The following is a 26,196-nucleotide window of genomic DNA, read 5'->3' as shown; positions in this document are numbered from 1 at the left end:
TACTTCATTCTTGTCTGTATGTGTCTCAGCACCCGAATAGTTTTCATGTTAGCAGTCAGGGTCAACATCTCTGTCAGTGCATCCTGGGCTTCTTCAAATTGCTGCAGCAGCTGCCTGTTGTGGTGTTTAGCTTTTAGCTCTCTCTCCTTCAGCTCCTGCCACCGCTGCTGTAGCTGCATCGCCCTGCTGCATGTCACATATACATAATGACAGATTTAAAGACATTAAGACCCACAGAAGCACAATACAAGCATCTTGCCATCTTTTGTCTATGCACTTACAGATTTTGGATACTCTGAGCAGTTGAAAAGTCAGCTTGCAACATCACTAGTCTGTTGAGAATGTAGGAGACAGTGCATCAGAACAAAAACTCATGTTAAACATGCTTAACACTCTTATCCACTCACAAGCGGTTGAAATGCCAGAACCAAACTTTCAAGCTGACATTACTAACACTGTTGCTTACATTGAAAAAAATTATGATTTTTTTTGCAGAGAATGCACAAGAGTAATTCTTTTAGCTTCCCTGTCAAAATCCAGATCTATTGTGGAAAAAAGTACAAAACCAGAGATCTCACAACCTGACCCTGTGGCACCATTAAAAAGTCTTACCTCTTTTTTAGATTGTGCTCTCTTTGTTTTGAGAAAGTGTCTCTTTCTGTGCACGTCAGATTTCCAAGAGACAGTAAATTCTCCTTCTGTGCAGCCATGACTGCAGGCTTTCAGTGGATGTAGAGATTATCAGGGATTAAGGTCTGTGTTTTTAGGGGGAGGGACAAGAGGCAATGCTATCATCCACACATGGGCATGTTAATGTGGTTAAACTGCAGTGACAGATTTTTAAGGCCATTACATTCTCAAGAATACTTTACACGAGTGCAGTAAAACTGTTGCAGGCAGTTTTGGTGACCATGGACAATTGCTGGGCTCTTACGAACCAGAAGTGGGCACCTCTGGTGGATGGAATCGACCTTTGCATTAAAATGGCAATACTTTAGACACACATTTTTCATAGTAACGTATATCTGGCAAATTAATGTAGAATATAAGTATTGTTTTTGCATCAAAGCAAGGGGCTGTAACTCATCTGGGATAAATCTGCTGTAAGAGTTACAGCAGTATGCACAAATATTTGCAACTAAAATTATATACAACTATAAATATTCCTGTCCAAAATAGATTAAAACCTACACTGTTTTTTTGAATATAGGGATATATTTGAATATTTGGGAGGTGTTACATTAGGAACCGCAACCAAAGTATGTTGTTGCACTACGGATGTATTTTCATGTAACACCCATTAACAGTAGCTTGATTCCGTCCAGTAGCTCAGTGGTGGGTAGTGAAGTTTCAAGTAAATGAAGCGACTCGGTTCAACTTTTACCTTTTAAAAATTCATCCCGAAAACATATTGGGGTATGAGTCATGACATGTGGAGTTTTTTTAATCAGGTTTAATTAGCTAATGTGTGTGTGTGATTTGGCTAAACAGAAAAAGTAAAAAGGTTATCAACGTGCGTCTGTCAAACCAGTCCTTCCAGTGAGTCTTCAGTCCTTCCAGTGAGACGGACGGGAAGGAAACATGACGAGTTTAGCGAGTAAAGCTTTTTGCAGGGTTGAGAGGCTCTGTCACCACCTCCCCGTACTCCTCAACACCTTCTTGGTCTTCTCTATCACCGGGGAGGTGAGCTACCTGGTCCTGGTCGAGGCTCCGCTGGAGGCAGACCAGAAGAAGACGGAGTGGTCCGCCTGGTGGAAAGCCGTCCACCTGCTGGCCCAGTACTTCATGCTGGTTAACATCTGCTGGAACGCCACGCTGTTCCTCAGGACCAGTCCCAGTATCAAAGGGGTGTTCCTGGGAGGAGAAGGCATGGGACAGGGGTGGAGGTAAGGGGATTATTAAAGACCCTGATAGCAAACACCACTATGTTTATCAATGTTGAATGAATTTATTTGACAAAAGTGGATTTACTTTGAGCATGGGTCTATTTTTCGTGATGTTGGAAAGGCCCTTTAATTCCAGTTCACACAAATTGTTTTACTGCAACATGCGGCCCCCCATCAACCCTCAACGTGGCCCTCAGGTTCATTTTTTTTTTTACACATCGATTAATTGGAAACATGAAGAAAAACATGAAATCTGCCATGAAATCATGAAAAGCAGAAATATGTCCATGATAATATTTGATCACTGGTGTATGTTGAGTTAAATTTTGAGACATAATCGTTTTTTGTATTCTACAATGTGGCCCCTCTGGCAAGTGAGAATTAAATGAATGTGGCCCTTGCTGTGACCAAAGTTGCCCCATCCCTGGTTTAGACCCTAGTGCCCTTTAACTTAGTAGCCTACTTTACATACTCTATAAGGGACAGAGAAGTTTAGGCCGACTAATATCGTTTAGTCGATATTTCCTGTCGCTTTCAGCCTCCAAAAGTTGTGTCATTAGGTTATAACAGGTTTCCAATAATTTTACTAAATCTCTTCTCTCTACAGCTGCTCAGACACTGTTCTGTACTAGAATTTTAACTTCTCTCAACAACTTAAACACCTAGTCATTATTACAGTTTTCTAGCACGTGTAAAATATGTCACTAATGATTTAGGGTCCATAAAGTGACCACAGCTAAGAAACTTTACCGGATGTCCTCGCAATCTACCTTTTCCAGTTAGTTTTGTCAAAAAGGCTTTTTGAGGGGGCGCTGGTGGCGCAGTGGTTAGTGTGCGCGCCCCCATGCATGGAGGCTGTAGTCTTACAAGCGGGCGGCCCGTGTTCGAGTCCAGCCTGTGGCTCCTATCCCCGCATGTCATTCCACAATCTCTCTCTCTCCCTGATTTCCAACTCTGTCCACTCTCCTTTCTCTCCAATAAAAGCCCAAAAATAAAATTTTTTTTTTTTTTTTTAAATGCTTTTTGATAGCCAGTTTCATCTGTGAAAGGTTGTTTAGGAGAAATTTCGACCCTGACTGATTCATTTTTTTTGTCTTTTTCCCTAACGCAGGTACTGTTACACGTGTGAGACCCACACTCCCCCTCGCTGCTCCCACTGCTATGACTGCAATGTTTGCGTGCTGCGGCGAGATCACCACTGCGTCTTTTTTGGCCGCTGTGTGGGCTTCCGTAACTACCGCTACTTTCTGAGCTGCTTGTTATTTATGTGGTCTGGGCTCCTGTATGCCACCTTGATGAACGCAGAGGTCTTCATTGTCATATTGAAGGAGGGTGTGACTATACACAGCGTCCTACTGCTGCTCATACCCTGGATCATGCTAGTTTCAGGTAGGAAATGGTTTGTGCCTTATTAATTGTCACACATTTCAATGGCAGTGATTAAACCAGTGCTCCTGTTCTTCCTCTCTCAAGGCCAGGTCTCTGCACAAGCCTTTGCCTTCGCCTTCATCGCTGACACCTGTGTGGTGGGCTTCCTACTGGTGTCTGCCTTTTTCTTCTTCCATCTCTTCCTAATGTTTCGGGGACAGACCACCAGGGAGTGGTATTCAAATCGTAGACCCTACAGCCTGGGACTCCCTGGAAACCTGAGCCACTGCCTGGGCATCCGCTGGTACATCTGCTGGCTCTCCCCACTCATCCAATCACCTCTCCCGGGAGATGGGATAAACTTCCAGGTCACTGGATCCCTGGACCCCACCCGGTAACAGCTGACGGCCTGGTCATGTACAGGCCATGTAACTTTACATTGGTGATGGTTCATGTTTTGGGAGCAGCATCAGGGGAGATCACCTCAGTTCCAAAAGAGGTAGCTTGAGATGTAAGAATGGTGTGTGGTTATATAAGATGTTTACAGGTACAACTTACCTGTGCTCAGACATATACATTGTGGGTGTACTGTGATTGAGGTTGACCTCAAGTGTTCTTCTGGAATACTTGCAAACAGCACTGAAATGAGAATGTATTTTATTGATTATAAAAAGGTTTATGATTTTAAATCCTTTTCACCAAGCAACAAATACTTTCTCTGACTTAAGGGTTATTTATTCTTCTGGAATTGGTGACACTGACTACTTAATTGAGCTTTTCAATTTGAAGATAATAGTTGCATTGTTCCTGAATATATATCTAAAATACACCGTCATTAGCCTCGTATCTACAGTTGTGCCTAAACTACAAGTGTCATTATGTGCTTGTGCTATCAGTGTTCTTGAAGGGGTTCAAAGTGATGTCTTAAAAACTACAGGAGATCAGAAAATACACTGTAGAAATTGAGTTTCGACTTCTAGAGTTGCAGTTTACAGCAGTGGCTCTCAACTGGTGGGTCAGGACCCAAAAGTGGGTCGCGAAGCCATTTTCGGTGGGTCACGAATGTGCAGCTGGGATAAAAATGGTGTCAAAAAGTCCACAAAGTGCTGTTTGATTTGTTCAATTTCTTGTCTCCATCCCCTGTTTTGTTAAGTCTGCTGCACAATTTTTCATTAAATAAATCTGATTGGTTGTAAGGTATCAGAAATTTGGGTCGTGATCTCTCGTGGAGGAGCCGTGGGTGGGTCCTGAGGCTAGACGAGTTGAGAACCACTGGTTTACAGGATACACAGTTTTGAAGCTACCCAAAGACTTCACTTTAAGAGTCTTTCCTCGTAGTTCATGTTATGTTGTCTATCTTTCACTCAGCAAGGGACTTCTACTTACCAAATCAACCTGGCCTACAACATAATGTGCTCTGACTCAACCACTGTTAATACTGTATTAAAAAAAACCTCTTTGGCAGTGAGAATACAGAAAATGTACTGTTTTATACAATTCTTAAGAAATTGTTCTTATTTTTGTTTTCTTAGCAGTTTCTTAAGCTGTTTAGCCAACCTGTGTCACAAATACATATTGTGTCAATTGTCTGATACACACTGCATACTCAAAGTCTGCTATATAAGTATGGATTTTGGACACAGCTAATGTACTCTGCAACACTGTAAATAACAGAAGTCCTTCAGTTACCTCATATCAGAGTCCTTTTTCTCTCTCGTCTGCTGTTGCTTTAGTAAGTTTGATCTCTTGCCTTAAAATGTGGTGAATATATTTACACGCATGACAATTTTTTTTGCACAATATATATTTCTGTTTAATTTCGTTTGTTCTTTGACATATGAATCACCCCATTTGTTGTTTGGTTTTGCTATCTGAAAATTGTTCGATGAATTGTGCTAAGGGAGCATTTTGATAATGAAATGCAGTAATTAAAAAATGTTTGATTGATGATGATTTTTATTTTCACTTGCATACATTTTTTTCTTTTAGTAAATACACCATTTACGACATTTTTACATCCAAAGTGTCATTGAATTGTAAGACCTTAGAGTCTAATTAAGAAGGAACTTCTTTAACAAGCTGTTAAAATATTATCAGGAAGTCTTTTTCCCGTTCAGTATCGGTCTCCTCCAAACCGTGACTGTCTCCATGGTAACCTGCGCGGTTTCCATTTGGCAGCAAGAATCAAACTTGACCTGCTTTAACCAATAATTTAGACCTCATCAGTGGTAATATATATATTTTTTTACGAATGTATAAAGCATAGCATGTTAGCAGTTTGTTAACTTCAGCTAATTCTTGAATGTTTGGCTCGACTGGTTTCAGTAGCTTAAGGTTAGTTCGCTAGGTAGCTAATCAACATGCTGACGGTAGGTTGAAGGTGTCGCAGTGCAAACATGAGAGCAGCTCGATTTGCTTTAGTTTAAGTTACATCTGTATACGATAAATGGTTGTATTAGTTAATTGTATGGATAAAATAATGTGTTTGAAACCTAAAATGCTAGTTACCAAAGTTTGAAAACCTTTAAGTACTGTAAAAAAGTATTTAGACCATTTCTAAACTTGGTTTCAGCAATTTAATAAAATGCTGCCTTTTGGCTAATGTAGTGTTTATATTTCCACATCTGCTTCCTTTGGTAATTAGAAAGGCGTAGTCTCTTAAGAATAAGTGTGTGCTATGATAGTATAATAAGTTTGATGGATGATTAATGTACATTGGACCTTTCGTTGATCTCAAGCACCAGGGCAGGAGAAAGCCAGCAGAATGGATTTACACCTGGAAAAGATGTGAGTTATGTTCACTGGTCAACCATTGCATTTATAAACAGGTTGACTGAAATACTTTGTTGCAATACATTAAACTTTTTTTTTTTTTTAATCTGTGTATTTGTGTGTGTGTGTGTGTGTGTGTGTGTGTGTGTGTGTGTGTGTGTGTGTGTGTGTGTGTGTGTGTACTCAGCGCACAGAGGGAGATGCTTGAGAAGATAGCGGAGTTGGATTACAGTCAGAGCCAACTGAGGGAGCTGAATGTGAAGATGAGGCTCTGGCTGGATGTTGCAGATGATGACATGGCAGCGCTGCGCTCAGAGAACACTGCCCTAAATCAACAAGTGAAAACGTAACTATCATATGAGTTGCCTCCTAAACTGTGTGACTCTCAAACTGAACTGCAGCTACTATTAGTACTACCATACTGATCATTCTTTTAAGTGGATTAATCATCCATCATTGTGCTTTATCTATCTGCAGCCTTTGTCACAGGTAGCATTGTTTCTTTCATGGAATAATTTGTAAATGAAACATTTTCTTCTATACATGTTCATATGTATCCCTTGTGAGTAACCACAATGGTCAGCTTTAGATTTAATTTAATCTCTTAATATCTGATACCTCTGGGCTCTGGTGTTTGCTGCAATGATAAATAATGATACATTCCAGTGAAACCTTTGCTTGTTCAAGTTTGAGCTGAACTCAAGTTCAAAAGTTAAATTATGCATAACTTAATTCTCTCCACTGCTGTATATAGGCAGAGTCCTCTAGGACTCCAGGAATTCAGAATGTGATAACCACATCTACACATCTCATATATTGTTAGCTCTTGGGTTCTACCCTGAACTAATTACAGCTTTGTAATTGTTTAGATTTTTAATGTATGTCAGAACCTTTTTGTATTTAGTGTTATGTAAGCCATGCTTTAACAAAATGTGTGTTTTTGCCTACAGCCTTGAGAAGATCATCAACAAGGCACCGCATGTTGAAGCAGAGCCTTGCAGGTCCCTCTTGGCTGATGACTTCAATGCAAAGAGATGCAGTGAAAAAAAGTTTCAGGCTTTGGTGGGTAACAATGAATAACTGTTATTTTTTGGGAATATATTGAGCCATAGTACAATATGATGTTAATATGATGTTGCATTCAATGTTGATATTTCTCCCTAGTAATAGCAAATTTGCTCTGTGTTACAATTGTTACTTATCCAAAGAAAAAAACCTTGATGATACAGCACTTCAACACCAATCTGATTACGATCTGGCATACCTGATGGTGCATTAATGTTATTTTGCTTCAAAAAGTTCCTATTTTATTAACATTGTCAGCTGTTTTTTGAGACTCTACAACTTTTTGGCGGCTGTCTCTCAGTTGGAAGAGTTGGTCTTCTCTTAACCGGAAGTTCAGTCTGGGGATCGATCCCCAGCTCCTGCAGCCACATGTCCGATGTGTTCTTGGGCAAAAAAGTTAATACTGATAGACACTTTACATAGCAGTCTCTGCCATCATTTTGTGAATGGGCATGACTGGGTAGGTGTGACCTGTTGTGTAAAAGTGCTTTTAGTTGTCAGACGCCTAGAAAAGTGCTATACAGTACAAGCTGAAGTCCATTTACCGTTTTGGAATTAACCTACACTGCCCCATTTGTCAGCCAAGCTGAAAGAGTGATTAGTTATTAAAATCTATGAATTCTCAGTCTGTGAAAAATCACTCAGTTCACCTCCATCAAAAAAATAAGAACTAGATATAAATCAGATCATGTTAATACTAATGTATGGTGGATAAACAGTTCATTATGCTGACGTTTGTCATTGTTAACTTCTCAAAATGATCAATGTGGTGTTTGTTTTTATGTTGTTGTTTTTGCGCAGGAAAAGGAATCTGTCACATTGAAGGACCAAAATAAGAAACTAACCATAAGTGTATGTCTGTTACTTTTCACACAACTTTAAACTGTCAAGATAAACAACAGTGAGACTTAATAAAATCATTTAAAAGGTGTAGTTAAAACGTCATCCTAACCATTTTAGCTCAAGAGCCTCCAACAGGATAGAGAGAAGGACAACGAGAACTTGAGCAAGATCAAGGATTCCGTTAGAAACCTCGAGGTAACATCGCAAGTTCAGTTTGAGATGATTATTTTGTTCTTTGTTTGACCTAGACTTGTTTGTTTAAGTCATTATAAATCAACATTTGTTGTGTTATGTTCGTCTTCAGTATGGATTGGAAGATGCTCAGTTAGGCCTGCTGCATAGGGAAGAGGTTATCCATCAGGTAATAACAGGGACCTTCTCCTTCTCTTTAAGTCCAACTTGACTATCTTGACAGTCTGTGTGTTTCATTATATCAGCAGCACATGTTTTCATATGTGTGTGTTTGTGGTAGAAAAATGTTCAGTTGCAGCACTCTGAAGAATTGGTAGAAGAATGTTCTAACATCATCAAGGTAAGCTCATCTTTTGATACTCTGTTAATAATGAAAGACTAAATGTTTAAATTAGATGCATTGAAACAGCCGGTTTTCATACTCTGTCTGTTGTAACATGTGAGGTAACTTCTTATTCCTCATAAACATTGCTCAAACTAATATAAAACATTAGTTTGGGATTGAATTAGGCCGTTGCAATGGGGGAAAAAAATCAAATACGGAAGTCGAAATCTGGAGTGTCTGTGTCCCATCAATATTGACGAAAAGTAGAATTTCAGGGGCCATTTTTTCCAGCTTCTTCAACAAAAAGCCCATGAGAGAAATTTCAAATGTAATCCGCTCAAAAGATGAACAGAGGTGGCAGAGAAACACTCAACGGTAAACGGACATACAGGAAGAATATAATCAGGACTCGATATTGATAAATACTCAATCATTCAATTAAATCATTTAGACAGGTTTGGGTAAAATACCTGCGACACATTCTCAATCATATATCAACTCTGCATCACTCACAACTATATCTAATTAATGAAAGGGACTTAACCCCACTCCACCCACAGAGTGACAGTCGTGTGAAATCCTAACACTTTGTAAACTGTAAACGGTGTAGTTGACCGTTCTGTGAAAATAGGTGGTTAATGGATGCGTCCCTTCATTGTTCCTGTTTACATGCGCAGTAATCACTAAGGTATTTACACGTGACAGATAAAATCTTAATGTTATGAGCTGTCTCTGATTCTCTGTTTCAGGAACTCAGGCTGACTAATCAGGAGCTGAGGACGCAGTTGGAGGACAGACTTTATGATGCCTCACTGTAAACTCTGACAGACAAAATCCTGTTACTTGAAAAGAATATTATGACTTCCTGGTGACATCTGTTTGTGACTGCACTCTACTGTGTTTGTGCCCTTTTTTTTTTTTTTTTTTCACCAGCCCTGGTCTGAATGATGCGGTGAGAGAAAAAGAAGAACGGCTCAATCCCCCTCTGTCCTTCGCAGATGAAATGAAGCTACTGGAGCAAACCATCATCGCAGACCCCACAGATCTCAGACCTGTAAGTTGAACAGGAACACATGGTTCAAACTGATGCAGTATATTACAACCCTCCTGTGATCAAGTTCTTTTTGTGTTGAAAGTGTTTCTAAGAGGTGTTGAGTCAACTTTGATATCATTTGGTTAATTCAACAGCGCTAGACGTTTCAGCCTCAAACCTGATGGTGCAGTTGAATCACAGTCAAGAACAGTTTCATCAATGAGGGAGAATTTATTGAAGGACTAGTGTAGAGTTTAGTTAAAGAGCCTGTACTTCCAAAAGTGACCACTAGAGCACACCACTACAAAAGATTCAGAGCCTTTATGTCAGAAAGCAGCTGAATGGCTGGAGATGTTAATATTGTAACATGATGATGTGTGCTGATGTTCCTGCAGGAGGAAACTGAGGCTGAGGAGCTGCTGCAACCTCCAAATCTCACAGCAGACATTCAGAGCAAAAGGTACCTCAGACAGACATCACCTAACATCCTGACACATTTAAAATGGGATTTGTGAAAGCTTGTGTACTACTTTACTTGTGTATTGTTTTACTTTTTTACTTTGTTCATTCATGTCTTGTCTGTTGTCTAAGCTATACAGGTACCTTGGGGACATCACTTCAGAGAGCAGGACTGTTCCTGCTCTTTGTCTTCATGCTCATTTTTTTGGTCTTTGCGGCCTCAGGAAGCCGCGCAGGAAACTTTTTTTCCATCAACACCTTGTGGAGTGGTGCTCGTCTGATTTTGCAGCCTTACTGGAGTGTGCATTATGGAGCCTTACCTCCAATTTGATCTCAACCTCCCTCTTATAAACATGTGAACTACATTTATCCGGCTGATTTGGATTTATTCAGTAGCTGATAAGGCAGAGGGTTTAGTTTTGTGTCTTTTTTATTTAGCTCATGAGCTGGGGGAATTTGAATTATTTAGCATTTATTCGGGGGTTTGTTGCTGTACTTTTGAGTATGCCACTAAATGAAATGCTAAGGATCATATCAGTGAAAATCTAATTTAGCAGATTATAAACTTCATCACAATAAGATAAAATATTGACTTGCTCCCTGAAGCCACATCAAAATTTACTTTCACTCTTCAGACAACTACTCATCTAACTTTGACTACCTCACATTCAAACAATGAAAGTTCTCTTCTTTTCTGAGATTCAAAAGATTTAATTAATTCAATTCAATCTCTGTGTCTATATATACACACTTTTTCAAAATATATATAATTATTTATAAATATTAACGTATTTCTTCTGTTGACAGTGAGGGGGAGAAGGCAGTTTGTATTTGTTTCCCTGTTGCTTACATTAAAACAGTCCTAGAAACAGTCACAGAGAGCCAAAACTTACCAATAGGATCATTTTATTAGGACATATGCTTCATCAAAATAAATAATAGAAAAGTCTATGTTTGTTATTATAATCAGGTTTGCCTCCCATTATACTTCTTATCTTTTTTTTTCCTGTTACCTTTTAAATAACAAACAGCAGTATGAGCCTTCCCATGTCTTCCCATGATGCCATGTCTCTCCAGTCGCCCCACCCAGCTGAAGACGCTCTCTGGTGGTCTTATCTGTGAATCAAGGAAAACACCTCCTCCCAGACGGAGGATAATAAAGAGTGGGTCAGATAAAGGGCTGGAGTGATGTGATATAGTCTGAGATATTTTTCATGACGTTTCCTTGTGTGACTGGTGTTTATGGACGCGGACACGTCGTTGCAGCTGGATGCTTAGATGCTGAAAAACAGGCCGGATCGAATGAACACATAGCGCATCGTGCCTGGAGCCCTTAAACACCTGAAAAACGACACATAGGGAGAAAGGATCCAACAGCACCAGCGCTATCCAGTCTGTGAGCTGAGGCTGTCGTGACAACAAGGATTGAAAGCCGGCGTAGGCGACATGTTCTGATCGGAGAGCGGCGGCGTCTGGTGGGATGAAGGCGCCGAGGAGACCGAGGCAGACGCGCCTCCTCCCGCGTTTCTGCGTCTGCGGAGTCAGTCTGCTTGCTGCCGCCTGGCTCCTCCACTTCAGTAATGATACAGGTGCTGCACGAGAAAAGATCTATTCATTCATCTTCGCTGTTGTCACACTCAACCATACAAATTACATTTGATTTAAAATGCTAATGCAGAATAATGAGCGATTATATTACAAACTTGAAAGAGTAAATTTAAGCTCAGCAGACTTGGTTAATAACCTTAAATTTGGTCAAGATTATAACAGTTGATCGTAGCCTGTTTTAGAAAAATAAAGCCTATTGTAAAATAGATGGTACTTTTAATCAGTCTCCTATGTATCCTATTTACATCTCAACCCCCCTGTAGATGCACATGGACCCTCATTGGAGGATGACATCTCCTTGTTGAAAAGAGGGCTCGTCCAGGAGAAAGAGGCCAACCATACTGACACTATTTCTACATCTGGTGAGACATTTTACCACTATGTGACTGTGTGACAAGTGCTAGAGGAAGAGGAGGAAGAGGAACAGAGAAGGGGGGGGGGTCGCTTTTGAAATGAGTCTGAAATGATTTAACAGAACATGCTTCACTTTTTTTTTTTTTTTAAATTACTTCACTTTTTTTTTTTAAAAAGAAAAAAAAAGTGAAGTAATTTGATTGCATGATGAGCTTTTTAACCATTAACCGGCTTGGATGCAGTAGCCTAATGAGTGTGTAGTCACTGTGATGATCTTCACAACACGTTTGGCTGGAAAATTTGGCTCCCATCTCCTTAGTTATCTGTTTAAACCAAGCCTGTCTCCTTCGTGCGTCAATCAACCTCATCTTTCATTTCTTTAAACTCTGCACATCTAGGTCTTTAAACACAGCTGGGCCTTTGAGGGAACCCGGTTGCTAGGAAACTATGCTAAATTTGTGGTCGGATTGTCGTCTGCACGTGAAGCTGTTCAAAGCGCCTGTCTTGTCGTAATGACCTCCTGATTAGTGGCCTCTCTTCCCCCCCCCATATGTGCTTGGATCTCTTTGGCTCATTAGAGACAGAAACATTGAAAGCATCTTGTGGTCTGATGTGAGATGAAGAGATGTTCTCGTCAGTTCCAGAGAATACTTTGAGCTGAGAAAGAAAATCACTGCTTTGGTGAGATACAGTACAGTAAACTCATAAACGCCTTAAATATAGGCCTATATTGTCTACCACTTAATAAATTCATTAAATATTTCATATTTCAAGACAAACATCTCAATTGTTAAGGCAAAAAGACAATTTGATGAGTGTGCAACCAAAACCACGTGACAGGTAGTCAAAAATACCACACCATCACTACACGTGATGTCTCAAACTGCACAATGGCACCTCTGTGCAGCACGTTTCCCACTTTTGTCACACTTCTGACCTTCTCTTAAGTGGAGGTTTCATATGTCCTGACTCGCAACTAAACTCACTCAGGAAGGCAGCAATCCAGATTACTGTTTTGCACAGCCTCATAATGAAATCTTTTTTTTTTTTTTTTTTTATGATGCAGTGGGTTGTGGCATTTGTTTAAGCTTAATTGCAAAACAGTGAAGTCAAGCAAAAACACTTGCTTGTTTTTGGAAAGTGTGACTGATTTAAAAACTAATTCGGCCAAAAGAAATGCCTCTGAGAGTTGACTTCAGAGAAAAAGAGCTGAAGAAGAATGTCAATAAAAAAAACACCTTTATGGACCTGGCACGCATGATGTCACACTGGGAGCAGTTCTGAAGAACACGGCGGGAAAAAACTCAATTTTAAAGCAGTTTCATGACATCAATCAATCAATCAATCAACTTTTATTTGTATAGCGTCAACTCATAACAAGTGTTATCTCGAGACACTTTACAAGAAGCAGGTAAAATACCTTACTCATTGTTATGTTACAAAAAGCAGGTAAAAGACCTTACTCATTGTTATGTTACAAAAAGCAGGTAAAAGACCTTACTTATTGCTATGTTACAAAGATCCGGCCTATCCATCATGAGCACTTTAGCAAAGCAGCAAAAGTTACAGTGGTAAGAAAAAACTGCCTTATTAAAAGGCAGAAATCTTCGGCCGGATCCCCGGCTCATGACGAAACAGTCTTCACAGGCCTAGACTGCGCCGGGCTTGGAAAGGGATAGGGGGAGAGATGGGATAAGATGCAGGAAGAGGGATAGAGAGCAAGGGGGTGGGGGGAGGTAGACCGTCCATCAGCAATCCGGTGGGGAGGGGAGGGGGTGTGGGGGGGGTTGTTCTGGCAGCCCATCTCAGACATGAACGCATTAACAATACACATCGCTCAAAACACACTCTTAACAGATGTATACATGTGCACACACTGATTAATCTGCAGATTTTTTTCTCTCCATTCACTGGTAAAGGAAATGCCGATCTCAACTCTAAAGCCTGACGCAGTGTCATCAAAATATTTATTGAATGTGCCAATCATTTCTTTCGACATAGGCCTACACATCATGAGGTTACTCTCTGCCATTCTTTTTCTCCAGCTATCGGTGACTTTCCTGATGACATCTTTACTCTCGAGCAGAGGAGACACGGAGCAGTGCTCCTTCATGTTCTCTGTGTGAGTGTCAGCTCTGCTTGTTTTCCAGTTTAAGATTCCTTTTGTTGCATTTAAACTCACAGACACAAAGTGACTCTGGTTTTTTAAACAGGCTATCTACATGTTTCTTGCACTGGCCATTGTGTGCGACGTTTACTTTGTGCCATCGCTGGAAAAAGTATCAGAGGTATGAATTAAAACATATTGAATGTGTTCAAAGTATAGAATCATTTATAGAGATAAAGCATGGTATTAAGATTACTGGGAAACCTTTTTATATCTTCGACTCTAAACCTGAGAAATATGTTTTTTACATCTGTCTTAACAGGGACATAAGCCAATTAAACATTAGTTTCTCTCTCAATACACCTTCTGTCTTCTCTGCCATTGGCCCTCAGCTTCCTGTTAATTTAACTGAACTGAAGACAGATCTTTTAAAAAAAACGATTTTCAACAGATTGTTACTGCGTTATTCATTTTCTCTCTTTTTTTCTTTTAAAAACCTCAAAAGAATTTGGGACGGTAGTTTTTTTAGGAGACATCATCCAAAGTAAATCGTACTGCAGTCCCTAAATTCATCAAAATAAGGAAAACTTTTGCCATGAGTGTGGCTCATCATGTATGTGTTTTAAATATTATTCAGAAAATAATGAAAGTCTTTGGCTATCTCAAACTTCTAATACATAGACGTGTTTGTAAGATCAGTCACCCTTCTTTAAGATTGTTTGATTATAAGAAAGTTGACTGCAGTCTGTTTTACACTCGTCTGTCCTATAGAACCTTCAGCTCAGTCAGGATGTTGCTGGGGCAACGTTCATGGCAGCTGGAAGCTCCGCCCCTGAGCTCTTCACATCTTTGATTGGTAAGTGTGTCACTCATCTAATCAATTACACATTATGAGGGTTAAGCCCTATAAACTTTGATTACCCTCCATCTAATGAAGCTCCCCTTTGTTTTGACAGAGTCAAGTGTGTGTAGAACCAGCTACACCAGCTAACCTACTCATAACTTCTCTGGCAATGATGTTCTCAGATGTTTTTAAAAAATCTGATTTGGTTTAGGTAAAGCGGAATTGAGTTTGAAAAAACACTGCAGTAGATACATTTTTGTCAGACCAAACAGACACAAACTACAGTGCACATTTAAAAAAAATGTGAGATAATAGAAGCCTATTGGAGATTTATCTAAATTACAGTCAAACATAAAACTGGGCTTACTGTATTATCCTGAATCGTGCCCCCCAAATAGTCAATATCAAAATGGAATAAGAGGCTGGCTTTGACAAAGCACCATCGTGACTTCAGGTGTAAATATAAAGTACATTCTGCAAGCTTAAGATAAAAGGTATCTGCACATCTTGAGACATCCACACTGCAAGGAAGAGCGATACAGCAGGTCGCTAATCCCACTTGCAGTCAGACTGTTTAACAGCCTCACCACCACATGACTCACATGTGACATGTCTCACCTGACTGTATCATAGTGATCATCATCACAAACATGCGACACACTGTGTGTGTTTATAAAAACTGTACTCTGTCTTTCCACAAGTGAACATGTGGATAGTGTATATTCCTAGTATTATTGTATTACTATTGTATATTTCTTCTTATATTTAATTACTGAAAATATGTTTGTTTTTAACTTTTTGCTATTTTGTATATTCTACTCCTCTCCTTTTTTTTTTAGCTGCTGTAACAACTAACTAAAAGGTTTATCTTATATTATCTTTACTCCACTGGTTATCAACCAAAGATCCAAAAAGTGTTTACAGTGAATAAAGTTATTGTCAGGGAGAAATGTAGCCCTTTTTTCTCATAGGAGGTCACATTTGATACATTTTGGTGATGATCTTTGGGTCATTCTTTCCCTTCCTGTTTTTTTTAGGGGTGTTTATCACAAAGGGAGATGTGGGGGTAGGAACTATCGTGGGGTCAGCTGTCTTTAACATTCTGGTCATTATCGGCATCTGTGGCATCTTCTCTGGACAGGTAGACACACGGTGGCCACACTAAAAAAAAAAATCAATAATCATATGATTACATCTCACACCGCTTATTTGATTAAAGTAATGGACATGTTGTGTGTGTGTGTGTGTGTGTGTGTGCGTGTGTGTGTGTGTGTGTGTGTGTGTGTGTGTGTGTGTGTGTGTGTGTGTGTGTGTGTGTGTGTGTGTGTGTTTTCTCTCTACAGCCCATCGTTCTCAGCTGGTGGCCTTTGTTTCGTGATGCTGTTTTCTACATCCTGTCCATAGTGGTGCTTATTCTGGTGAGAAATTCTCCAGTCAAAACAAGTTTGATACTCCACTGTCTTTATACTTCTATTCATTGTCAGTGATGAGTTATTTTTAATGCATTAAGACAACATTTTTATTTGAAACTATTAAATGTGTTCGTTGTTTAAAAGTCTTTAAGATAATTTAACTGGGAAAAACATTTTACAGGTCGAAGATAACCTTTTTAGACGTCTTTGGTGAAGCTATGACTGTTGTCAAACACATTTCATGCTTGTCTCTACTGCAGTTACATGGACATCAATATGATATAAATACAGACACTGATGCACACTTTCTTTGATAAGATAATCATTTTCAATGTGTTGGCTGTCATTAGATCATCAGAAATGGTTTATGTTGCATTACTGCCACGCTTGAATTCTATTTTTATTCTATCTGCAGGTAATCTTTGATGAAAAGGTCATGTGGTAAGACTGTAGTAAGACTTCCATAGTGTGTGTTTAGCACATCAGTGTACAGTCAGTATGAATGAATCTATCTTGGTGTTTCTGGGGATCTTTCAGGTGGGAGACCATTATCCTGATTTCAATGTATGGAATCTACATAATCATCATGAAGTGAGTCTCTCTCTTTTGTATTCCTCCTCTTTTTGTTTTAATCCACTTTCTCTCCTCACTGAACACACATGCTCTTCTCTTGCCTCACTGTCTCTTGTGTTAGGTTCAACTCCTCGCTGTACAGCCTGGTGGAGACACACTGCAGCAGAGCGGGGCAGCCGTGTCTGAGCAGCCTGCGAAGGACCACTGCTGTCGGAAACATGGGAGACTGTGACAACGACATGGTGCCGCTGAAGCCAGGTGCAAGAGCTCGTGTTTGTACGTGTGCGCACGTGTTCGTCTAAAACATCACTACGTCTCCTCAGTCTCTGTGCCGCTGTCAGCAGACCTACTGACACAGTTTCGGCTGCCTTTCAAACCCATTTCTGTTCCCTTGTGGATTTCAAACACTGAAATAGAAGTTGACCGCTTTGATGTACAGGATTGTATCATTCTCTCCGTCACTCTGTCCTCTTTGTCTTCCATCCTCTCCTCTCCATATGAGTCTCCTGCTAACCCCATTCATCTCCTCGCACTTTCCCCAGATTCCAGTGTGGTGGCCGGCCAGGATTCAGGGGTGATGATGGTGGATGAGCTGCTTAACAGGCACCCCCACCAGCTCTCCTTCTCAGAGGCAAGCCTCCGCCTTCTCATCACCCCGCATTTCCCCCCCTTCACCCGCCTGCGCATGGCAGGACGCATGATCATCAACGAGGTACACTGCATGCAGCTCGCACTGTTCACAAAAACTTCAAGGTCCCCTGGTTTGATCGGCTTGGTTGGTGGGTATTTTGGTATTGGTGAAATCAACATGCCTGCGCTTGTGTCGGACTGCTTTCCCTTTAGATCACTAACTACTCACACGTTTATAGAAACTGAACACTGAGGGATAAAAGGACAAAACTCTCTTACATCTTAAATAGATGTAGAATAGTTCAATATTGGATAGAGGTCAATATTATTTCTCCACCTCTGGCACTTTTGTTGTATGGTTAGGCTAAACAGGAAGTAGTTAAGCTATATAATCAATAATCCAAACCACCCCATAACTTGAATGAAATCAGAACATTTCAAAGGCTTTAAGGTAGAGTCAGTAACAATATTTATTGCAGCTTGTTAACACAACATTAAAACTGGGCCCCTCCTCCTGAGCCTCATCAGAAGCGCACACCCACTGCAGGGTGAGGGCGTACGTTTACTGCTTGTACATACAACACAGGCTATCTGAGAATATTACATTTAGTGTCATGAAAAAGCTGATAATTTAGCGAGTCAGCACAAGCCATTCACCAAGGTTTGGCACCTGCCTGTCCAACAGAAAGCCGGCCAACTCTGTTTACGCAGGTCATTCCCTCTTTTTTGGAACCAGCTTTATCCGCCTCACTATAATGATATTTTATCTTCTTTGCAGCCAAGTCAGGTCCACAATATTTGCCAGTTTGAATGGCATTCAATTGCTGAATTGTATCCACTCCCAAACTTACCTGCACGCTGTCACTGACGAGTGGAAACACAACCACTCCCCACCCAGAAACATCCCAGTCAACCAAAACAGCAAAATCCAGGCAGAGGACGGGGTCTCTGCACACACAGTCACCACCACAGATGTATGGAGGCCCATAAGTGAGGATTGAGCAGCATTAATTATATATAGTACGTCTATATTTTATTAGTTTAAAGAGGACGTATTATACCCCTTTTCTACCTTTTCAAACAGTCCCCTGTGGTCTAAATGAAACATCTGTGCTGTGCTTTGGTTAAAATATAACATGAATCAAGCACCAGAGGAGGTTTGTGACCCTGTATAAACCAGCTCTCTCAGAACGCTCCGTTTTGGTGTGTGTGTCTCTTTAAATTCAATGAGCCCCCCCTGAGTTTTCCAGGTAGACATCACTCCTCTGTAGCGAGAATAAAAATGGCGAACCTGCGCAAAAGTTTTGTTCTAGGCTGGGGATGGAGTCCATGGGGGGAGATACCAGGGGAGGGGAGGTTGTTTTTTTTTACCAGAACCCAGCTGAAAAAATGTGAAACGGAGCACTTTTCTCTGTGTTGTAAGACTTATGCAGACTACAAACAAAGGACTGGATAGATTTATTTTGTATTCTGTGGGTCCGTAGACACGCAGGTTACCCAAATATATATTCAAAAACACTGTAAAAGTGGATTTTTCATAAAATGTCCCCTTTAAGAAAAAAGCTACTGACTTTATCTTCAAATGTGTAATGAATAAAAATGTGATCGACTCCCAAATCACAGTTTGAGGCTGACTGCATTAGCTGCCTTTTGGATGGCATTTAGTACATTGTTGAATTTATGTGCACATAGTGTGTTACATTACTGGTATTATTTATGACTGTGTTTCTTAAGTGAGACATCTAGTAGATTGTTATTTTGTTGTACAGATCTGTAAGGGCTGTTTTCTTTCAATGCTGCTAACGGAAGTATCCGTTTGAGGCTGATGTTAAGCTTTGACTTTATGTGTTACTTACATTGGTAGTTCTTATTCTAATTTGTTTAACTTGATAAAGGTCTATCGACATTAAGATTCAGATCAGGTAAACAAAATTATATCCACATTCTATCTGATAAGCTCACAAAGAAACGCACACAAACAGACTGCTGCTTTTCTACATATCGTCATGTCCGACACAAAAGAAACAAAGAACTCAATCTCCAAAATCTCCCTCCTCGCCGTCTCTGCTCGCCTACATTTGCGCTTGCTATTTCCAAATCCAAAGTAAAGTGCGACTGCCAGTGCTGCCGCTGCTCTGTACCATGCCCCTGCTCAATGCTTCCCACCTCCCCTCTGGTGTATGTGACTTGCTGCCTGATCACTCCTCTTGCCGCTACTCATATTGTTGCTACAGTCAGATGATGTCATCTGTATCATCTTGCTGCAGCAGTGTTTCTCATCTAATTGTGTTTTCTTCTTTCATTTTTCCTGACTTCACCTCACTCCCTCCCTCCTCTCCCTCAGAGGCAGAGGCTTATTAGAGCCCGGGAAGGCTCAGAGGAGGGGGGAGCTTCAGGGGATGAAGGTGTCGGTGCTAATGGGACTGTGGCTGAGGGAGACAAGCCGCTGCCGGAAGGAGAGAGGGAGAGGGGTAAAGAGGCAGTGGGAGAGACCGATGGGGGAGCACAGCCTAAGGACGATGAGGAGGAGGAGGAGGAAGAGCAGGAAGAAGGGGTTGATGAAAACGCTCCTTTTAAACCCTTTGTCCTGCCAGGTTAGTGTGGAATTACAAGTAAAATATGCCGAAGCTACTGCCTGGCTACAGAAAGAGATGCATGTTAGAATTCATCAAATTTCATTTTAGTCAAACTCGCTGTTGATGCTGCTGTCTGCCAACTGCATAAAACTCATTTTGTATTGAAAAACCAAGACTGATGCCTACTTGACATAATAGTTCCAGCAACCATGGACCAAAGTAAATCAGACTTTTTATAATAAGAGACTTGACTATAGAACGATCATGACTCATAAGGTAATTAATTACCCGTGTGCAGACGGTCACAGTTTGACGCCTCTGATGTCACAATTTGCATAGGCACCTCAAACAGTGTTTTGATTTTGTACTGCTTTATTACAGGATGTTCAGTTGTATAGATGTTGGGAATTTGACATATTTTTGTAATTTTACTGCTTCTCAATTGACTCCTCAAAACACAATGGAAAGTATAAATGGGGCCAAATTTAAAGGTAAAATATACCTTAGCAGTCGTTATCTGGCGAAAGCTTAGTCACAGCGGCTAACGTTAGCATTCAACCATTATGCTTATTACCATAAGCTATTGAGAACAGTAGCTGATGTGTTATAAAATGATGATTAACAAGTGAGGAGCGTTGAAATGGGAGCCAATTCCTCATGCTTACAATTTGTGAACCTGTAATAAGCATCATGAATGGCTCTTTTATCTGTCAGATTTTTAACACCCAACATCTCTGAAAGTGATTTATCTTTATGATGTTGCTATAGCAACAAGTACAGTGTATGTGTTGGTCAAATTATTGCTGAGACTAAACAGCTTTTTTTTTTGTTGCACTTTTCTCCTACTTCTCTCCAGTGCAGCTAAATAAAAAGTGATCGTACACTGAAGCTACGTAATCATTTAGAAGTTCAGATCAACCCGTAATGATCCCTGCAGGGGGAACTTCTATATATTGTTTATTTCCTCAGATGGTTGGTGTGTGCGTGTGAAGTGGCTGCTCTCCTGGCCTGTAAGCGTCCTGCTTCACTGCTCCATCCCTGACTGTAACCTGCCGCGGTGGGAGCGCTGGTACCTGCTCACCTTCCTGTCCTCCACACTCTGGATAGCCGTCTTCTCCTACCTCATGGTCTGGATGGTAGGAAACACATGAACCAGCACAATTTAACACCGCCAACACACACTCTCACACCTGTGTATACACTGGCTCTTTCCTCTGTCTGTCTAGGTGACCATTATCAGCTACACACTCGGAATTCCTGAAGTCCTCATGGGCATCACTTTTTTGGCAGCTGGCACCAGTGTTCCTGACTGTATGGCCAGCCTCATTGTGGCACGACAAGGTGGATTCTTGTCTGTGTTTGTGTGTTTATGGAAATAGATGTGTGTTTAAGCTGTCTCAACACATATGCACTCTGTTCATCCATACCATTTATACCAACACTTTTTGTTTTGCACATTTTAGGATGCTGTTTCTGGACCTTTCTTGGTTGGTCTGATAAATCATTTCTAAAACTCAAGGTTCAATAACTTCAGTTTGACTGCGATGATGTTTTTTAGAGACCGATGCTTATTTTAGAGGGAGAAGAGCAAGTGAAGTTCATTGTTAAGCTTGAAAAGAAAATGGACCATCCTTATTTCCTATCCTATTTTTTTCCTATTATTTGTTCTATTCAAAATATTTTCACTGCAGCGTGTATTTAAAAAAAACACACTCACCTGCTCACCTCTGTTGGTGATGTAGGAAGCAGTGAAATGATAAAAACCTGTCACATCTATCTGAGATAGACCTGTATGCAGAAAACCAGCCTTTTCTACAGTACTGTAGTAGTCTCCACCTTTAGGTAGAGCCCTCAGCGAGATCTCTGAAAAATGTTTGGTAGATTCTTGATTGATTTGGTGTCATCATGACAAGCATCCTGTGGAAGCTGCAGAAGAGTTATAAAATCATTCTTACAATGTGTAATAGTGTTTATCCTTCATTGCAATGAGGGAGTATTGAAAATACACACAACAAATACTATGTTCTTTTTTTTTTTTACTTTAGATGCATAGTCTATAGCAGTTTCTGTTCAGTATATTTGGCTTGAGAATCACATGAATTATAAGTGTAGTGTCATAGAAAAGCAATGGATGGTCTACTGAAACAGTAACAAAAAAAGTAAAATATCTCTGCAAACGTTTTTAATAGTAAAAGCTGTGAAAGTGCCGAAAAAAAAAGGAAACTCCAGACTGAATCGGTCATGTGGCATTGTGCGTCTTAGTAGTCGTATATCTAAAAAAAAGGACATGAACATATACAAACACTCCTCAGTCGATGTCTAATATCATACCCACTACATGTACCCCCGTGAACTCTGTCTGAGTGTGTGTGTGTTTCTGATGTTTCAGGGATGGGCGACATGGCCGTGTCTAACTCCATTGGCAGTAATATTTTTGATGTGCTGCTTGGCTTGGGCTTCCCCTGGGCGCTGAGGACTCTCATAGTCAGCTATGGATCCGTGGTAACAGCAGCTGGTTTCTTTGCCTGATATTTTTTTTATTTAGTTCACTTGTGGCACGGTCATTTAAAACATTTCAATATTCCAGTTGTTTTTTTTCCAACTCTGTTTATTGATTTTCACATAGAAAAAACAAACAAGGTTTCGGTGATTAAAGTTACATTGGTTGGTCGTTAATTAGGAACCAATAAACAAACAGCACACAGACGGACCACCATACCCCCCCCCCCCCCCCCATATTAGGGAAACTGTGAGACTGTTGATGTTGGTTTCCAAAGTGGAAAAGAAAATGTTATTCTTATCATCTTTTATATTCATGACAGTTCTTCTAAACCATGTACCATCGAGGCAAGAGAGTGTGAGCCAGAGACTTTAATGTCACCGGTTGAATACTGTTGGTTTTTTTTTTGCTTCTCTACCTGTCTCATCTTGTATCCTGTAGTGTCTAGTTTTTCCACTTTTCCCCCTAGTAAAAAAAAAAATGTATTTCCCACAGTGTTCCATAAAATCATTTATTGGTTTTAAATATGTCTTGCTCTGTTAGAGGCAGGTATTAAGTCAGTGGTCCTTTAGAGGTTTTTAATCAAAATGTTATCTCTGCTCTAAAGGTGACAATTAACAGCAAAGGCCTGGTGTACTCAGTGATTCTGCTGTTAGCCTCCGTCACACTCACTGTGAGTAGATTCTCTGACCGTTTTTGTTGAAACAAAGTGAACTGATCTAAAGTCAGCTGCCCGTTTAATCTTTTACCTTAGAGCTTGACTATGTTCTCAGACTTGAGGTTGATTGTTTTTTTTGGCAGTGTAACAGGAAATGAAGATCTCTCTCTCTCTCTCTCCTTCCCTCTTTTTTATCCCTCCTCAGGTCCTGTGTGTCCATCTGAACTGTTGGAGGTTGGACCGCAGGCTGGGACTCTGTCTCATTCTTCTCTATGCCGTCTTCCTCATGTGCTCCATCGGCTTTGAGAGGCTTTAGACGACACACACACACACACACACACACACACACACACACACACACACACTCCACGTACAGAACCACACCAACAAGCCATCTGACTTCCACATTCACTGCTCCTGTTGCTGATCAGACGCGTGGACAGATGACTTCTCATTTCATTTCACCTCCTTAAAGCTGCAGTGTTCACCTTTGATAAACGAGTATTTTACATAGTTTTGTACCAAGCTTCTGATTTTGTGAAATCAAACCCAGCTGATGATGCACTATGTTTCAAACAATCTATCAAGTATTGACTTTGCATTCTGAATCAAAGAACATTGTGTAATATAAACCCAAGAGTGTGTTAGTTTACTTATGAATACTTAAAGACTGCCACAAGTAACCTCAAAGACCAGATGAGTATACGTGTAAGTGTCTTTATATTGTTGCTTTTCAGTGTGTGCACTTTTATAAGTTTAATGTAAGTTTAATGTCAAGTTTTCATCCCCCAGTAAATGACATAGCATGGCTTTTCATCACGCTCCAGATAATTGCACTAAGCCACTATTGTTGGTATTTTACATATTATAGCCCCCCCCCCCCCCTTTTTTTTCTCCTAAAAGCTTTGCGGCACTGGTGGTGGTATATTTATGTAAGGGATAAATGGGACTGTGTGCTTCAAGGTGTTCATGAATGTCTGTTTGGAGAAAGTCATGGAGTGTTTGGTTTTGAATGCAATAAAATGTTTTCTTCTGTGACGTTCAGCTTCTGCTTTTCATATCTGACACTCTCTGTCCTGCACATTCAAACCCTATTTGCTTGTTTGAAATGAATTTATTTACACTTAAAGAACATGTACCAAAGTGTCAAAAGCGGTGTAAAAGTTTATTTTAAGATTTCACCAACAGTAATGAACTGCATATTCATTCATGTTGTAGATTGGAAGCATGCATTAGCATCGAAAAGAAAAATCTTCAGTACTTCAGTATTACTCTGAATCACGGTACTTTTGTGAGTGCACTCACCGGTAGTTTCTTTTCTCAACATCATATGGTAACATATTTGACTTAACATAGTTCACCTGTCTTCTCTGAATTTACAAAGAATCTAATTTAACTTTTGTTTTTCTCCTCAATATGTTTATTGAATTTTCTCGATTTCCACAATACACACATATTTAACATATATTATTAGCCATAATAAAAATAACCAAACAAGTAGAAACAAAGTGACAAAAACAAATATAAGAGCACGGAAAATACTAGTGAGATATTTGCAGGGAACCTGTTTAGATATGACCATGCACTATCCTTTAACAGAAGGTCTTTCAGAACCAATCCAGTTATTGTTATATGACCTTTAAGCTACAGTGCGTATAGTCCTACTCGGGAGCCTCAACATCAGAGACACAGGATCCATTTCAAAAATATTTTTACCATTTCATGAAGTATTTCAGACCAGTATTTCTGCAGATTATGACATGACCATAAACAATGGGTAAGAGTACCTAGTTTGGTTTTAAATTTGAGACACAGAGGGAAACTAGGAGATAGTATATATTCTATGTATGATTCTAAACTGAATTCACTCTCTTTGTTTTCTTTTTTGACATGACTCAAAATATCCTCCCCTGTCTCCTCATCAATAGTCCCTGATAATTCCTTCTCGCATACACCTTTAACCCTCTGTGGGGGATATCCCACACACAAACATTATAGAGGGACCTTAGAGACACCTTCTCATGTTGTTGAAACAGCAACGGCAGATATCTCAGGATGATCCAACAGGGTTGTATTCTAAGTGTCTTATTTTAAAGAAATGAAGAAAAAAAAAACCTCCTTTTGTGAGCTGGTATTTCTCCAATAGACTATTATTTAAAAAGTCTCCTAATTTGGTAATATGTTTGGAAGTCCAATGCCACACGCCCGAATCCAACGTTCCAGGTGAATATTCAGGGTTGTTAATTATTGGAGTAAATATGGAAGTTTATCAAGACCTACTCTCCAGACGGCGTACTGACCACCACACCTTCAGAGAAGTGATTATTATTGGACAAGCACAGTTATCTTTTATATTCTTAAAGTTTTTGAGGAAGAGCATATCTGGAAATCTACATTTTGATTCAAGATTCAAGATTTGTATTTGTCACATGCTCATACAGATGTGCAGTGAAATGTAAGGGGCTATCAAAATGACTGAATGTCGAGCCAGTTACAGGAAGGTTGATTCCTTATTCATTCAGATAACAACCATATGTGAGCACACGTCTGGTATATTTGTATGTCGGGTAAGCCTTTAGTTTCTGTAGAGCACAGTTTTTGTTATATATGTAACGAGTGTTGAAGAAATGACTAAGACTTGACTCCACACAATAAGACTCAGTTGACTCAGATGGCTTAAGTTGATGAAAGTTTATACATCAGATGAATACTCATGAGGAGACATGATTCAACATCACACTTCTGTACTCGTGTCTTGCTCAATCACATCTGCAGAACTTCTCAAAAGGCATCGCATATATCCTAAAAGACATTACCACTATCAGGGTCACATTGACCCACCTAGACTAAACTGTGATGTCAATAACACTGGAGCAGACCAACAAGTCTACCAAATATCCTGATTGCAGATATCAGGAAAAACAGTTGACACTCTCTAAGCTGTACTCTGTTCTAATAACAGCTGAACTCTGTCAGGTCTGACTGACACTA

At 40.0% G+C, this 26,196-nt stretch overlaps 2 protein-coding genes across 5 annotated transcripts; both read left to right on the top strand.

Moving 5' to 3' along the window:
• Window positions 1–1,277: 1,277 nt before the first annotated feature.
• Window positions 1,278–5,219, top strand: zdhhc24 (zinc finger DHHC-type containing 24). Its single transcript, XM_061047963.1, has 3 exons — window positions 1,278–1,886; window positions 2,998–3,275; window positions 3,360–5,219. Exons 1-3 carry the CDS (start codon window positions 1,582–1,584, stop codon window positions 3,650–3,652), a joined length of 876 nt encoding a protein of 291 aa, XP_060903946.1. The 5' UTR covers window positions 1,278–1,581; the 3' UTR covers window positions 3,653–5,219.
• A 5,806-nt stretch (window positions 5,220–11,025) lies between these two features.
• Window positions 11,026–24,243, top strand: slc24a6a (solute carrier family 24 member 6a). 4 transcript variants are annotated; one of them, XM_061047959.1, is made up of 17 exons: window positions 11,026–11,532; window positions 11,815–11,913; window positions 13,951–14,027; window positions 14,119–14,193; window positions 14,784–14,868; window positions 15,894–15,997; window positions 16,200–16,274; window positions 16,684–16,709; window positions 16,806–16,859; window positions 16,963–17,117; window positions 17,384–17,553; window positions 19,816–20,065; window positions 21,017–21,183; window positions 21,274–21,388; window positions 22,437–22,549; window positions 23,155–23,220; window positions 23,411–24,243. In XM_061047959.1, the coding sequence occupies exons 1-17, from the start codon at window positions 11,424–11,426 to the stop codon at window positions 23,519–23,521; spliced, it is 1,851 nt and encodes a 616-aa protein (XP_060903942.1). In that variant the 5' UTR covers window positions 11,026–11,423; the 3' UTR covers window positions 23,522–24,243. The 4 variants fall into 4 exon arrangements, with proteins under 4 accessions (XP_060903942.1, XP_060903943.1, XP_060903944.1 ...); XM_061047960.1 differs by having other exon boundaries at window positions 11,027–11,532; window positions 16,963–17,099; XM_061047961.1 differs by having other exon boundaries at window positions 11,027–11,532; window positions 17,384–17,472.
• Window positions 24,244–26,196: the final 1,953 nt, after the last annotated feature.

Source organism: Labrus mixtus, chromosome 10 (genome assembly GCF_963584025.1).
Source record: "Labrus mixtus chromosome 10, fLabMix1.1, whole genome shotgun sequence".
Taxonomy (NCBI): Eukaryota; Metazoa; Chordata; class Actinopteri; order Labriformes; family Labridae; genus Labrus; species Labrus mixtus.
This window is presented reverse-complemented; position numbering and strand designations above follow the sequence as displayed.

What these genes read in the sequence shown, in the direction of transcription:
- zdhhc24 (XM_061047963.1), top strand. Translation starts at nt 1,582, where the DNA reads ATGACGAGTTTAGCGAGTAAAGCTTTTTGCAGGGTTGAGAGGCTCTGT. An exon ending in GGCATGGGACAGGGGTGGAG is followed by an intron (nt 1,887 to 2,997) that starts GTAAGGGGATTA and finishes TCCCTAACGCAG; the next exon opens with GTACTGTTACACGTGTGAGA. An exon ending in CTGGATCATGCTAGTTTCAG is followed by an intron (nt 3,276 to 3,359) that starts GTAGGAAATGGT and finishes TCCTCTCTCAAG; the next exon opens with GCCAGGTCTCTGCACAAGCC.
- slc24a6a (XM_061047959.1), top strand. Translation starts at nt 11,424, where the DNA reads ATGAAGGCGCCGAGGAGACCGAGGCAGACGCGCCTCCTCCCGCGTTTC. An exon ending in AGGTGCAAGAGCTCGTGTTT is followed by an intron (nt 17,118 to 17,383) that starts GTACGTGTGCGC and finishes CACTTTCCCCAG; the next exon opens with ATTCCAGTGTGGTGGCCGGC. An exon ending in TAAACCCTTTGTCCTGCCAG is followed by an intron (nt 20,066 to 21,016) that starts GTTAGTGTGGAA and finishes TTATTTCCTCAG; the next exon opens with ATGGTTGGTGTGTGCGTGTG.